At 37.5% G+C, this 16,683-nt stretch overlaps 1 protein-coding gene across 2 annotated transcripts in view; it reads left to right on the forward strand.

The window, feature by feature from the left end:
* Positions 1–16,683, forward strand: part of GABRB3 (gamma-aminobutyric acid type A receptor subunit beta3) — a 55,643-nt gene that overhangs the window by 17,852 nt on the left and 21,108 nt on the right. For both annotated transcript variants that reach the window (XM_077122366.1, XM_077122367.1), the window contains exons 2-3: positions 1,938–2,020; positions 5,361–5,498. In XM_077122366.1, the coding sequence (XP_076978481.1) occupies positions 1,938–2,020; positions 5,361–5,498 (221 nt within the window). The remainder of the gene's footprint in view (positions 1–1,937; positions 2,021–5,360; positions 5,499–16,683) is intronic.

The raw sequence follows: 16,683 nt of genomic DNA on the forward strand, positions 1-16,683 counted from the left end.
GCATCTTTTATGGATGTTGAGCTGTCAATCTACCATTGAATACACTTGAATTTAAATTTAAAACTTTGAGGCCAGTGCTTCAACTGGCCAGAAATTCAGAGGGTGTAGAAAAATATACCAAAGTTCTAAATATATATTTTGGATTATAGAATATAATGTGCTTCTTGTATGATACCTAGAAACTTTAAGGCATTTGGGAAGGACACACTTTTCCCATGAGTACGGATCTTAAGAGTATATGTTTACATGGCAAGTACATCAAACTGATTTTAAAAAATTAGCCCTTCCTAAAAGTATTGCCATTTTCCTTCACTGCTCTCCTTAGTCATTGAAAAGTAGAAGAGATTTCCTCCATTTTCCACTTAAATAGATGCTAATGAAAGGACATGTTTTATTCCATTATTCCTTTAGCACCTGAATTTAGGCTAAAGGAGATGAGCCCATCAGAACCTAGCATGTGCGTGGTATTTTACAGGTGCTTTGTTTAGGATTTGCTGCCTGATAGGAGCAGAACTTACTGGCATTGCGTGAAATAGTAGTAAGTTTGTTGTGAATATTCACGTAGAGGAATATCCAGAGGAAGCTGTTAGTCTTCAAGAAAGGTGGAACCTGGAGGGTGTTACAGATTCAAGGTGACTCTAAGAATCTTAGGAGTAGATGTCCTTTTCTCTTCATTCTTTTTCTCCATGATGGAATGAACATAACCAAGACTGCTTGTGGCGTACTGCTCATATATGCTAGGAGAAAGGCAGCACACACTCTACAAGGCTGCCTGCTGTGGCATAGCTACTGCTGTCTGATAATCTCCTTCTGGTCTCACTATGGTAACACTCTCTTCAGCCATCTACTTTCCATTTTCTCTAGTTTTGTTATGCTTTCCAAACTTCATTTTCCTGTTTGAAAATGATTTCATGACCTCACAGTTCTAACTCCCACAGTTTAATTACAGTTTAATTCATTTATACAAGAGAGAATCTTTGTGGCTCCACTCTGCCTTTTACCTCAGGCCACATTATGGATCCCTGAACAATTGAAGGTTGGCTAGTCTCGAATCAGGGACCCATTCCAGTCCAGTCAGCTGTGGCTGAAATAAAGAAATCATAGAGAATTATAGCATTAGAAAAGGTGGACTAATTGTAAGATTTTCAACAGTGGCCTTTTATAAGTTGGTTTCCCTGAGAGGAAGTTGTAGAGAGTAGAAACATATCTGGAAATGTTGTCTTTCAATGTAGTGGTTGGTTTTGCCTTTGGATGGTGGTGGTTTAACTCTCCTGAGCCATGATATACATTCTTCCCCTGGCTGAAGCTGTGCCTGAGGGAATCTAATCCACCTAGTTATTATTCATTATTAATAACATATCAGCCACATGTTCTCTTTGAAAAGGTAGGTGGTCTCAGAGCGAAAACCTCTAGAGTATAAGATTCAGTTCAGGAAAGAACTATAGTAGAATAGTAAAAAGCAGAAGCTTGGTTTAGAGTTCTTAAGTCCAGCCTGTGGATCTATAGCTGGCTTTGACACTTCATATGGAAAATCAAAGCATTGGAATCTTAAGCCAATCAGAGCTGTTCTCTACATGTAAGTTTTGTCCTGTGCATAAAATTTAGAGAGCTACTAAACAAGGAGACAAAGAAGCAAAATAAAAATTGAAAATGGGAATACTTTCGATGATTTGAAAATTATTTGTCCTTGATTATCCAAGACAAGATTCTTTGTATGCTTTTTGTAGATTTAAAGTTACTGTGTTGTTTTTCTTGATGAAACTAGCCTATAGTATCCTACAAAGAGTTTCTTGTTCATTCAAGTTCCTCAGTATATATTATAAAATGTCTTTACCCTACGTGTACTTTGGGGAAGGAAGTTATTTACCTAGAAGCAATTTTCCCTGGTATGTTTCTCACCCCATCTTCAATATCTTCTCTCCCTCTGTGTATTTTAGAATCACCACAACAGCAGCATGCATGATGGACCTGAGAAGATATCCGCTGGATGAACAGAACTGCACTCTGGAAATTGAAAGCTGTGTGTATCTATATCTGCGTTTCCTTTTCATCTACTTTGCATTTTAAACCTTATTGTCATTAATTAGAATCTTTCCCAAGTCATATATAATTTTCTTGACATAGTTTTTTTTTTTGTGTGTGTGTGGGGGGGGTGTCTCTATTTCTCTTACTTTAGCATCCTGATTTAGAAGATGCGGGCATTATTGACTAAATATTATTCTGTACATTTCCACTAGTGTTTGGGAAAAAACCTTACATTGCTACTTAATTTAACCATAATTACAGCGATACAGTGTTAGTTCACTGGCAATTTTGGAAGCAGTATCTTTGAAAGCTAAAGATGTCTCTGATATCTGTTTAAATCATACTCTATGCAGAGATAGTCTTGGAGTTTACCTCCATCTCCCACTGCACGAGGTTTTCTGCATACCCATTGCCATAGATACAGAAGAGTAAGAAATGGTCTTTCTGTTCATAATCACAATGGTTGGCTTCCAGGGCTTTGCAAATTCCCCACATCATCTGATGTAGCTTTTAACTACACTAAAGATTAAAGGTATAACCCTCCATTCTGTAAATTTTACCATCATAAAAGAGAGAGAGGGCTAGAGATGAGATTCAGTGTAAAGAAATCCTCCATCCTAATCTGATTAAGAGAATCTATTTGCTTTGCTGAAATATAAGAAAGCAAATGCTCCCCATCTCGGTCCATTCAATGAGAAGAGAGCAAACACTGGGATGCAATTTTCTTATAATATGCTTCATCATGCATGAGTGACTGTGCTGCAGGGACCCTGCGCAGCCAGAGTAAAACTCATTTCCCGTCAGGAACTCAGCTCTACAAGCAAGCTATTTCTGTATCTAGGCAATTTTCTTCTATTTGAGACATATTCAGATGCTTTATTGATAATTCAGTGTTGAGTACTCCTATGTGAGGGACAGGAATTGCATCTAAATTGTGTAACAAATGTCCTGTCTGCTCCCTGAATTACTTCTTCCATCGGATAGGGATGTTGCTTTCTTGTTGTGGTGGTGGTGGTGGAGGTGGTGGTTGTTTTCCTTGATTTCTCATAATCTGGTTCACAATTAGTCTTGATTGAATTTTGGTTTGGCCATACTTACACTGAATTTTTCTGGTCGTTAAGTTACTTTGCAGTGTCACTTGCTGCTATTGTGTTGAGAAGTGAATAAATGTTGGGGAATTGCGCTGGTAGTTGGCACAGAGCAGACCCTCTGTGTCCCTTACTTCCATACCTCCATCATGATTGCCTTTTCTGAGAGCTGTGCTTTCAGAGTAGGTGAGGGACATGGAATCATGCCAAACAATGCATAGTTGAATCATCTGAGGATGTTTAGCATGGAAGACAGACAGCTTTGGGGAATGATGACGACTATTTTCCAATAGTTGAAGAACTGTCCTAGAATTAGGGTGATGGGCGAGCCCAATGTGGATTAGTGAGTGAAAATTTCAAGAAGGCAACTTTTGGGTCTATGTAAGGAAGAAGCTCTTATTCCAACTGTCTGAATACATAATCAGTGGCCTCCAAAATTATGGATTCTGTCTAAGCCAAGCCATTTATATTGTGAAGGAGATTCCCTTGGAGTGTGTGAGTTCCCTTTCCACTTGAAGAATCTGTGGGTAAAGCATTTGAGTGGAACACAAGATTCTCCTAATCATCTTGTGACCTGACTGCACAAATCTCTGTATTGGGAGCAGTAAAAAATAAAATAAAATAAAATGATTTCAAGCTTGAGAATAAATTCATTGAGCCACTAAATATCTCTATGTGTGCACTGTTATAAGTAACAGGGATATATAGAGCAGACAGACCAAATGCCTATCTCATGATGCTGATATTCCAGAGGAGAAATCAGGAAACAAATGAACAAAAAAGAAGTAATGGTAAATGCTTTGAACAGCATAAAAACCCATAAAAGGAGGGCAAGTTATTGTGAGGTTGCTGTGTCAGTGGAACTGTCAAGGAGGGTCTTGGAGAGAAGGGCTTACTTAAGCAGAGATGCAGACCTGTGAAGAAGTGAACCCTGGGGAGACCTGGAGGATGAGAAGTCCTGGGCCCAGGATGCTGGTCTGAGAAGCAGCTAGGTAGGGGGGTCCATTTGAGTTGTGCTGGGGTAAGTGAGGGGTGGGAGTGGATATGCTGAGAATTCATATGGGGACCAGTCTTATGGGTTTTTCTTTTTTGTTTTTTTTTAGTCCTATGGGCTTTTGAGGTCTCTGTAAGGAGCTCTGACCTTTTTTGCTAATCACGTTGCAAACACTTGAGGGTTTTAAGCAAAGAAGTAATGCAGTAAAATGTGATTTATTAAGTAGCACCATGACTATGGGGTGGAGAATAGAATGCAATGAAGTCAGAAGGAAGACTAGAGGCAGGAGGTGGCACTCTAGTGATCCTGGAAGAGAGGATTACTAGTCTGGTGGTTCAGGCCAGAGAGGTAGCATTAACAGTACAGAGTTATCATCCCCACAGCTTGGTTCCATCTGTGTGTCTAATGTAAAATACCAAGCATTTCAATTTTGTTGTGTTACATAGTCAATTTTTTAAAAAAGCTGTTATATTGCAATAATATGTGTTTTAATTGGCCTTATTGATAAAGTTGCTTTAATCCTTTAGAAGCTTCCTGGGTTGTTGTAAGTAATTTCATTAGTCCTAATTACTCATTCGCAAGAAATGTTGATTAATTACCCAATGAGTGTCCAGTGCAGTGTGAACAGTTGGGTTTGGAGATATACCCAGCTAGTGACTACACCTCTTTCTGATGAGACCACCTGCTCAAATATCTAAGGGTCAAGATTGTCCCCCAAAAAAGCATGTTTATATTTGGAAAGCCTCATGGCCAGGAGTGGCCACCTGTTATAATCATTCTATAATGGTGGTGAGAACATTACTTTTGTAAGAGTTTTTCATCTTATCCAACATTGATTGGTTAAACTCATCCTTGGTGTTTTAATTTTTCAATAACTTTTGAGGAGAGTTGTCTTTCCAAATTCTGCATACTTGAATTCTCATTTACTGCCTGGTGTCCAGGCAAGCTCTAAAACCATGGTTTGCAAACAGAACTCCCCTCAATGTACTCTGGGCTCCCCAGCTCCTCTACTTCTCAACACCAGCTTGGTATAAATAAACAGCAGAGTTCAACAGGAATATTTGAAAGGTAGTCCTCTAGTAGCAGTTCTGTTAGAAAAGTATATTAACCAAACCTACTTAAAATATAGGAAAGCTGTCACTTCCATTCTACTAATAAAAGTTCCTTTCAGTTTGCACTCATATGAAATGGAAATACTAGAAGGGATGAAATAATGTCATAACCCCCATGTTCCTTCTTCTCTTTCCTGGCAGATGGCTATACCACGGACGACATTGAGTTCTACTGGCGAGGCGGGGACAAGGCAGTGACGGGAGTCGAAAGGATCGAGCTCCCACAGTTCTCTATAGTGGAGCACCGTCTGGTCTCCAGGAACGTGGTCTTTGCAACAGGTGAGTCCTACCTCTGCTCATGTGTCCCTCCTTCTCCCCATGGAGGGGCACCGGGGGTGCTGGCCGTGAGAGTCTGCTCACCAAACACATTATAAGTGACTTACCACCTGATATCATCCAAAGAAGTATGATAGGATCAATAATTCATCATGATGCATACTGCTTTTCTCCATAGTTAAAGGTAAATTTTGATGGGTAGGAAAGATCAATTAGAAGGAGATGCTCTCTTGAGCTGGTTATTGAAAAGTGAAGCGTGAAGGAGAATTTCGCCAATTGAAGTTCAATGATATAGGGTCTCTGGTCTCTGGGCAACCAAGAGAACACTGACGGTCCTTGGAGACAGGAAAGAAGGGGGAAGAGAAAAGCCAGAAGTCCCTTAAGTGGGGATAGAGACCCTTCGTCCCTCCTCTCACATGACAATATGCCCTCCTACACTTGTGAGAGAACAGTCAGCTCCCGCGTTCCTGAGACTTCTGCTTTTTACTCCCGGACGTAGTTATCTGCAGTTCGTACTGCCTTTTTAAAACAAGGCCATATTTCCTTGCCGTAGAGGAAGGAAATTCTCTGGCTGAGGCTGCCGTAGATTTCATTGTCATCTTTGGTTCAACTCTCCAAAGCCTGACTGATAAGTTGTCTTCTGTTCTTCTTTCTGCTCTTGCTGTACTTTTGCTAAACCGTGGCCATGACCATGTATGTTTTGCAATGTTAATGCTTTCAGGGTAGCTTTGTAATTCTTCCTAACACATTATGAAGAATACAAACTCTGGGTTGAAAATGCTAAGTGAAAGCTGAGCTGGGACTCTGCCCCCTTAACTTTCTCCTGCAGCATAGTTTAAACAACAATTAGTGGGTAGAAATTAGCCCTGTGGCATCCCTGTAACCCTCTGCCTGCACTGTCTGCCTAAGCCCCATAGTCCCCTCTCCGCCTGGGCCTAACTCCCACTTATTCTCAAGCAGCCCTTCTGCATCCCAGGAGCTAGCTCACTGCTTACTGTGGCAATGTCTTCAAGGATTTGTCACCCTTGGGTTGCAGCTTTCAGGGAAGGGGACTGGTTTTACATCCCACCCCTCACCTTGTGTCATGCCTGGCACTTACTAGGCAGATGAGCAGCAATAAAGTCATTGTACATGACCATGACCAGTAAATCAGGGTCATCACCAACTCCTTCCTCTCCAGTCCCAACTTCTAAGACTCAACTTAAGTGATAAGTATAGATAAATTTTTTAAGACACAAAGTGAATCAATTCTTGTGTATGGGCTACTCTATACTCTGTTGCAGGAGGCACTGCTAATGTCCCTGCAGTCCCCAGGGATGACACAAGGAGGCGCTCACCTGCAGTGGGAAGTTAGAATCAGCAGGACCATAGGCTTACTGTTCCTAGGCTGACCTTTAAGGAATAAGTCCCACAACTAAGAGAATTACCCAATGATGATCTGGAGAAAGTGGTTAGAACTGTTCTGTGATCCAAGCGATATAAACAAGAGCTCTGCTCAAAACACAGGAGTCTTCTCAGAGAACAATACTGTTCATTCCCGCCTTCTTCTAGAAAATTAGAGCCATAAGGTACTGCCCTGAGGTCCTCTCACTGCATTTTCCCATGGCCCCATAGACAGCCTGATAAAGTGCTGCTGGAGGGTGCCACGTTTCCAAGGAAAACTAACTGCAGAGCAAGAGCTTCGCTTCATGCAGTCCTTCTCTTCCTTTTCTGTTAAAAATGCGTATGGTGGGGCGTGTCCTAAAAACATACAGAGAAAACATACACTACAGGTATGGTGAGAACATTTAAACTATTGCTAGAGCTATCTGGGCCATCAGAATGCAGTATCACATCGTTTTCATTCCAGCATGTCCTCAGCGCCCACACTGTACAGTGCACAGGGCTCATTCCCATCAGTTTTAAAACCTTCCACCCCTCAATGAACTTGCACTTTAAAATTATTATAATTCACCTATGCAAGACTAAAAGGCATGTCAAGCTATTTTTAAAACATTTTGTAATTAAATATTATATGAATTTATTTTCCTTTCCACGAATGTTCTGAATTCATGAGATTTCAATCAGTAAATTGTACTGAAGGACTTTCTAGCCTGAGACAGTACTTCTCACAAAAGGGATGAGGAAAGAGTAAAAGCTCTGGAAGTTTGGATCAGGCACAGTCAGCGGGGAAGACCTAATGCAATTCTGTCCACCCTGCTTTCACTGGAGTACAGGCCTGCAGCAGCCACCTTGGACAGCGGGTGGACACAGAGCTGAAAGTACGGGGAGATACAAGGCATCACGGGTGCTAAATTTCAGGACACACTCATTCTCAGGGTCATGCCAGTGAAATTTTGTGCCTCACTTGCCTCATGCTCATCCTGGGCACTACACTGTGAGTTTTCTGAAGGCAGCAGCTCCAACCATTGCTAGGGTGATGTGGGTCTTGAGGCTACTGAGCAGGGAACATGTGCAAAGGCAAGTTATGAATATTCACTCAGCTGCCTTGAACAAGGCATAATGGCTGGAACTTGGAGATAGGGACCATGTGTCAGTCAAAGTTTTCCAGAGAAACAGAACCAAAAGGATTTATATATGAAAAGAGGTTTTATTTTAAGGAATTGGCTCAGACATTTGTGGGGCTTGGCAAGTCTAAAATCTAAAGGGCAGGCCGACAGGATGAAAATTCCAGTAAATGCGACATTGCAGTCTTGAGGTAGAATTTCTTCTTCTGGAACGTCAGTTCTTTTTCTGTTAAGACCTGAAACTGATTGGATGAGGCCTACCCACATTATCAAAAAATATTTCCTTTACTTAAAGTCAACCAATTGTAGATGCTAATGCCATCTACAAAATACCTCCACAGCACATCTAGGCCAGTGTTTGACTAAATGATCAGACCCTATACCATAGTCAGGTTGACACATAAAAATTAAACATCAAAGAGGGGAATCAAGGAGAACAGGTGCTGCCTTCAAGAAAGTTCTAGTCCTGTGAGCCATGATGGTGTCAGTAGGATTCCCAAATGAGTTCATGTAGTCTCTTACATAGAGGTGAGTTTAGTGGGAATTCGGCCTCAGTAAGAGAACTCACTTAAATATATTCTAGAGATAGTATGTAGACTATTTAAAAACTTAGGTCCTGGAGCCAGACTGTCTCTGCTTATGACTTTACTCTTGAACTTTCTAGCACCGTGAACTTTGCAAAGTTATTTATCTTTTCTGAAGAAATAGAACATAATAGTACCTACATCATAGGGTTGTTGAAAGGATTATATCAATTGGTATAAATAAAGGGCCTAGAACAGTGCCCAGCCTATAGTAAACACTGATTAGCTATCATTAAATTAAAATGTATGGAACCAAGAACGAGGTACACTTTGAGAGTCTGAGAACAGATGCTATAGTGACTGACAAGAATTTCACATATTAGAAAGTTTTCTTATGACGTAACTGATACCTGCTTGCTAGCTTGAGGGTTTCTTAAGAATGGAGATTGTTTGGGATTCATTTTGTATCTTTAATGCATATCGCAGTGCCTAGTCCACTCAATAAATCATTTTTTTTTATTTTACTACATATATATTTTATTTTGTCCACTGATTATTAAAACTTCAGCAAGTTTAAAAATTACATTAGTACATTATTTGAAATAATAAATCATTTTTAAATGGAATGATTATTGAACTGAGAGAGGAAGTCTATCATTACTAATTATATAGTTAACTTAATCACATGAATCATTTGCATAAAAGAAACAATATGTGGATTCATTAAATTAAATACTCAAATATTCAATGTACTAAAATATTATGTTTTGAAAATCTTTTATCTCTGTTTCTGGGAGGAAAATAAGTTACCTCTGGCCAGAGAAGGAGTTGTGCTCTGTAAGTAGGCTTTAAAGGCAGTTGAAGAAATAGTTGAGTTGGTTAATGCCAACAAATAATTATTTATTTCCTACTATGATTTAGGAAATATACTTTGGAAAAAGAATTTAAGCCCCTTTACAATTCAGAAGAAAATGAAGCAAGACTGCATTACTTCAGATTAATGGTTTTCTATGTTATACTCGTATGGCACCTTGTTTTTAAAGATTTATTGTCCCTTGTTTTTAAATATCTCATGTCTCTTGGAGACTGGTAGATAATAGATAAATCAGTCCAGGTAAAAATATAGGCAAACTTAAATTCAAGGAATGAATTCATATTTGCATGGTAAAGGTAGAAAGGACAATAGGAGCCCCTGATATATTCTGAAACATTTTTAAATAAAGATGACAAAATTTGTCTGTTTAAGCTTTATTTAAATGATCATTTTCCCATACATTCATACATATTTTCATATGGATTCTTACAAAAAATGTAACGAAATGACTGTCGTCTTTAATGCAATATTACATTTGTGCAGTTCATCCATGTCACTGTGCATTGCTCTGATCCATTTGTGTTCCTTGGTATTCTACTGGGTAAATGTGCCACGATTTATTTAAGCACTGTACTGCAGAAGGGCATTTATGAGTAATGCTCTATGAACGTTATTATACCTGTTTCTTGTGAATAGATGCAGCATAACTATTGAAGAGGAATTGTGAATGTCCAAATTTCTTGCACAAGTCTCTCTTGTGAATTGTCTGTCTTTTCCTCATTAATTTGTGGGAGTTATTTATACATTATGAATGCACACTTTCATTATAGGTTTTATAGGTTGCAAAAATCTGCTATTTAGGGGCAGGCCACGGTGGCTTAGCAGGCAGAGTTCTCATCTGCCATGCCAGAGACCAGGTTCGATTCCTGGTGCCTGCCCATGCAAAAAAAAAAAAAAAAAATCTGCTATTTAAATCTGCAGTTTATCTAGAATTGATTTTTGCATGAATGGTATAAAGCCTGAGACAGGTTTTGTTATTTTCTCCAGCTCTATTGTTCTGTAGGATCATCTTTATTCTAAATTGTTAGTGAGTACATGGATCTGCTGTTGAGCTTTCTAATTTGTGCTGCTGGTTTATTATCCAGCTTTGTATCCTTACCTCTCTATGTTCATAACTATAGCTTTGGGAAAAGAAGATCTTTCTTTCTTGTTATTTTTGTTCATTGTTGGCTTAATTATTCTTGGCCATTTATATTTTCAGATAAATTTTAGAATTAGATCATTAATTTCCATTAGAATTTGTTTACCTTTTTATTAGGGCTACATTTAGTTAATTTTGAACAGTGACATCTTTATAATTCTTCCCATTTGTATATATTTTATCTTTCCATTTATTTAGTTTAATTTCTCTCAACATTTTATGGTTTAATGTGCAGAAATCTTTCATGTTTTTGTTAAACTTTCCTAGTTATTTGATATTTTTAGATGTATTATAAACAACAGCATTTTAAATATATACTTTTCTCTTTGTGGCTGACTTATAAGAATAAAATAATTTTGTATTGAACAATCTTGCTAAAATACTTCTTCTAATAATTTATCTGAGACGGTGTTTTTACCTCCTCCCAAACAATGCAACGACCTTAGTATATTTAACTCCATATTTCCTATTTTATTGTATTATACTATTTTCATTATGTATTATAATTAAATATATTTTAAGCCCCAATGATATTGTTATTGTTGCTAAATGCAGTAAATGTTTAGTTTGGTGTAATTATAAATACCCTCTTTTCTTTGTGATTCATTTTCTTTCATCCCAGGTCTCCATCTGTAAATTATTTCTTCTTCCTAAAAAGCAACATTTTAAAAGGATTTTATTTAGTGTGGGTCTTCTGGTAACAAATTACTTCAAAATTTTTAAAATCTGAATATGACCCTATATCATATATATTCTTGTTGCATATATCTGCTGCTTAAACAGTTGTATGTTGGCATCCTTTTTCCTTCTGCATTTGAAGATATCATGTCATTGCATCTGACTTCCATTGTTTCTCTTGAGAAGATACTTGTTGGTCTAATTAGTACTACTGTGAAAGTTTTTCTCACCCCTCCAGATGTTTTTTGAAGTTTTTTCTTTGACTTTGATTTTCAGCAATGTTCTTAAATTGTACATTGTACCAATGTTCTTAAATTGTGACTGTATAATTATTCTTATTGTATTTTATGGTGCTTCTTTTTATTTTATTTTTTTTCATGCATGTCTTCATGTTACTCATCCACTCATCCACTGGATGAAGGGATTGTCAGTCACAAGGTTTTTACAATCACACAGTCAAACATTAAAAGCTATATAGTTATGTAGTCATTATCAAAGATGAAGACTACTGGATTACTGCTCAACAATTTCAAGTACTTCCTTCTGGTTATTTTACTACACTAGAAACTAAAAAGAAATGGCTGCTTAATGAGTCAGTAGTCATAACCATTTGCTGAATTCTAATTTCCCAGTTACACCTCCTTCATCTCATTTGATTGTTCTTTCAATCCTCAGAGACAGCTGGACAATGACCATATTAACTTCTTTGTACTGGAAAGGGGTGCTGACCTTATGGGGTAGATTAATGCAACTCTTTGATGTTCTTGGAAAGACTGGCACCTTTGGGTTTCAGGGCTTATCTGGCATAGGAACAATCTGGAAGCCTTAAGTGTCTGAAAAATAAACTTACTAACTAAAAATTTTATAGAGTCTTAGGTATAATCTGGGGTATTCTTTAGGGTTTTCAGTAATACTGTTGTTTGGGGTTTGGTATACTGTGGTAATTTGCAATATCTGGCTGATGTTTGCATAAAAGTAAGCTCCAGAACAACTTCTCAACTCTTTGAGATCTCTTAGCCACTGAAACTTTATTTTGTTTCATTTTTTTCCCCCTCTTTTGGCCAAGAAGGCATTCTCAGTCCCATGATGCCAGGGCCAGGTTCATCCCTAGGAGTCATGTCCCACATTGCCAGGGAGTATTCTCCACCCCCAGGAACCACGTCTCATGTAGAGGAAAGGGCAGTGAGTTCAACTACAGAGTTGATTTAGGGGACAGGCCACATCTGAGCAACAAAAGAGGTTCTTTGGGGATGACTCTTAGGCATAGCTTTGCCATTGCTGAAATAAGTTTTTAAGGGTAAGCCTCAAGATGGAGGGCTTGGCTTTTTAAATTGGAAGTCCTTAATGCTTGATAGAATATCAGGAATGACCCAGATGGGGAAGTTTATAGCTCCACATTTTTTCTCCAGTCCCACAAGGGGACTTTGCAAATACCTTTTGTTTTCTGTCCAAAATACTCTAGAATGTATCCAGATATTACATTAATCTGTGCAGAATATCAAGAGCTCATTCCTTATTCTAGATTTCAAATAATTAAGTTATTTAAACAAATGGACCAGATAGGTTAAATTAGAGAGTGTGTTACAGAAAATTTAAATTTAGAGTAAAATAAACATCTCTTCCTCTCATCTCCCACAGAAATTGAAGTTTTAAAATGCAGACAAGGGCCACAGTGGCTCAGCAGGCAGGAATGCTTGCCTGTGATGCCAGAGGACCCGGGTTCAATTCCCGGTGCATGCCCATGTAAAAACATAAAAAAAATAAAGACATTTATATTAAAAAAAAAAAATACAGACAATATCATCCTTTACTCTGTATTCTGATTTCCAGATTCACTTCATTCAGCTGAAGTCTGATCTCTTTCTCAGCCTCTTCAAAAGTTGCCATGGGGAGTAATGCTGACTTTATCAGCTGCAGAACTCTGAGTCTCATGTGTTGTACAGATACCCAACATTCTGGGAAAGTAACAGGTCATACATAAAGAACACAGCATCTCAGAATTTAGAAATAGCAGTTAAAAGTCAGGGATAAATGTGACTGCTATAAGCGCTTTTACACTGAGCTTTATTGAACATTCTATATTCCTTAATCATCGATTCCCCAATCCCTGCCTGTTTTTTATTTCCTAATAACCTTTGCTGTCAAATTCGATCCACAGAGTTTGCTAATTATACTTAGTTTATATTAGTGAGAACAGAACATATTTATCCTTTTGTTTCTGGCTTATTTCAGTCAGTATAATATCCTTGAGATTCATTCACCTAGTTGCATGCCTCATGACTATGGTGCTTTTTGAATTTTTTATTTGAAGTCCTTCTACAGTTTGAAACATTGACAGCCATCATCTCTTCAAGCATTTCTTTTGATCCATTCTTCTCTTCTCTTCTCTTCTAAGACTCCAATTACATGCTAAATCTCACTATGTCTTCTATATGTCTCGCCCTCTATTCTGTATTTTTCATCTTATTTTTGCCTTTTGATTTACTTTGGAAATTTTCTTCTGACTTCTATTTTGGTTCAAAAATACTTTCCTCTTCTGTGTCTAATCTGCTATTATTATGCATTGAAAAACTGTAGAAAAAAATCAAAGCCTATGATGATTATTTTTTCTTTCTTTGGAGCAGATCTATGCTTTCTCCTGGCAAGGAGCTAGAGGCACTCGCAATTCAGGGTAATCTACATCCACTTTCTGAAATTTGGGTAATCTCGAGTTCAGATTCAGACTAGGTGCATGCTGGATGCTTTACCTTTACATCTTGGGAAAAGCTCTTTCAGGTCCCAATGCAAAGTGTAAGGGGCTTTAATTTGGCTTCCTTTCTTAATGGTCTCTTTCTCTAGTTTTTGCTCCCCCAGACCCATGAGTCTCTCAGATGTTCTGCTTACCTTCTCATCTGTCTCTTCTAGAATCTGAAGCTACCTGAAATGTGGGGTCCTCTCAGTTTTCTTCTTTTCCAAAATCTTGGATCAGATTTTTACTGCCTTATTATCTCTCTGATGACTTCAAAGATATGTATTTAAATTTTGTTCATTTATTTCTAGTCGTTTCCAAGAGAAGCATTTCCAGGAATACTTCCATGGTTTATTTTTTAGCCCCATTTATTTTTTTCAGCAAAGTTTATAATTGCTTCAATATTTACTGCCCATTTAGTTTGGGCTAAGAATACAGGAGAGTAAAAAAGAACATTTAGGAAACATTTCTCAACATCATATTTCATCCAAAAATATAAAGTACTTAATTTTGTATTTTTGGAAAACATTATATACAGGGAACATTTATCCAAAACAGTACTCTAGAGAAGGCGGTGCTCTAAAAGCTGAAGTCAAGAAACCTGAGTCCTTGATTGTAGAACTAACAAGCTGTGAAAATCTGAGCACAGGACTTGAATAGTAAAGAGATAAAATAATCAGGTTAAAAGAAGAACTGAATTAAATTTGTTTCAACAAATATATTCAGCTGTCAATCAACAAGTCCCTTAAATAGCTCTCTGGATGAAAGGACCACCAGACTGTGACTTGTGCTTTGGCAGTGGTCCTGAATGTGTGCCCAGTTGACCAGCAAAATTGGAAATGTACAATTTCTGCTGAATCTGAAGTTTGCTCTTAACTTTCTAGTTTTCTTTGAGCTGAAGCAGTGAGACTTTTTACTTTTGTTATATTGGGAGAACAGATTTTTTAATGTGCTTCTTTAATTATGTGGTGTTTTTCTTTCTCTTCCTTTTTCTGGGGTATATTTGGAGAGTGATATATTCTAACTTTATTTCAAAATACTTCTGCCAAGATTGGAAGAAAGGAAAAGAGAGGGATCCAAAAATGAATGATGATGACTCATTTCAGTAAAGACGTGTGAATTTTCTGTTCTTCAAAAGTTAATTTTCAAAATGCTGTTTTGCTTCTCCACTAATGATTATGCCAAGCTATGAATTTATTTTAAAAGTCCACACTTCCCACTGTTAATGCATGTACTTAAGTGTCTATAGCATCTATTCATGAACTCCAAGCTTTAGTTTTTACAAAACGAAATCTTTGTGATCAAATTATTGCTCACTGGTTCTATAAATGATATCTGCCAAAGGACTAGAGGAGAAAGTATGGAATGTTAAAAGAAGGGATTGCGCTCTGTATCTCAATTACAATTTAATTTAATGTTAAATTTCAGAAACAAATACCCACCCATCCTTTTGTTCCCCATTGTTTCTTGTTAGAAAGATTTTTAGAGACCATTTACTGAGGTTCCTAGCCAGAGAATATCCTTAATTTCCGTGTCTAGGATGGCAGAACCATAGCTAAACTTATTCTTAGTATCACAGGGGAACTTAGCTATTTATCTTGTTGCTATGAAACCACCTTTCCTTGAACGCCCTGACCTAAGAAACAAGTTTCATTACAGAAGCTAGATCTCTTAGGAAGTTTGGTGCCCCACACTTTCTTTACAAAAATGATTATTGTTTATCTTCATCTTTTGGAATTGCTTTTAGGACCTCCAGCAAAATTTTAAAAATATGTTCAGTAGTGAAACTCTTAGATTTCAGAATCCTGGTCACAGAAGACACCATAGAGGGAGAACAAGGAAAAGCAGAAAGAGCTCACATTTATTGAGTGTGTTTATGAGGCCAGGTATTATGTTTCATACTTGATAAGAATTAAGCCATTTAATTGCTTAATTCATTAATTCAAGCAATTGATTGCTTAATTCAAGTAAAATGTATGTAGTAGATATATCATAATAGCGATATAATTCATATTATACACATAAAATTCATACATTTAAAGTATAAAAGTCAGTGGTATTGAGTATACTCACAGAGTTAGGCAATGGTCACCACAATCTACTTTAGAACATTTTCAAATCTCTAAAAAGAAATCCTGTGTCCATTAGCTTTCACTCTGTACTGCCCCCTCCTCTAGCCCTAGGCCATCATTAATATTTCCTACATAGATTTGCCTATTCTGAACAAATTCACATAAGTAGAATCATATGATATGTGGTATTTTGTGATAGGTCCCTTTCACTTATTGTAATGTTTCATGTCTCATCCATGTTGTATCTACTAATTCCTATCAAATGCTAAATAATGCTCTATTATTTGTAATGCAGCTGTGAACATTTCTGTGTAAGTATTTACATGACTTTATGTTTCTTGGGTACCTACCTAGGAGTGGGACTACTAGTTCACATGATAACTTTATGTTTAGTATTTTGAGGAACTACCAGACTGCTTTCCAAACTGAGTGCACCGTTTTGCATTCCTACCAGCAGTATATGAGGATTCCAATTTGTCCAAATTCTTGACATTTGTTGTCTTCTGACTTTTTTTTATTATAGCCATCCTAGTTGGTATATATGGTGTTTTATTGTATTTTTTTTAATTTTGCATTTCCCAAATAAGTAATGATGTTGAGCAACTTTTCAGGCACTTGATGGTTATTTATCTACCATCTTTGGAGAAATGTCGAATGCCCATTT

Source organism: Tamandua tetradactyla, chromosome 12 (assembly GCF_023851605.1).
Source record: "Tamandua tetradactyla isolate mTamTet1 chromosome 12, mTamTet1.pri, whole genome shotgun sequence".
Taxonomy (NCBI): Eukaryota; Metazoa; Chordata; class Mammalia; order Pilosa; family Myrmecophagidae; genus Tamandua; species Tamandua tetradactyla.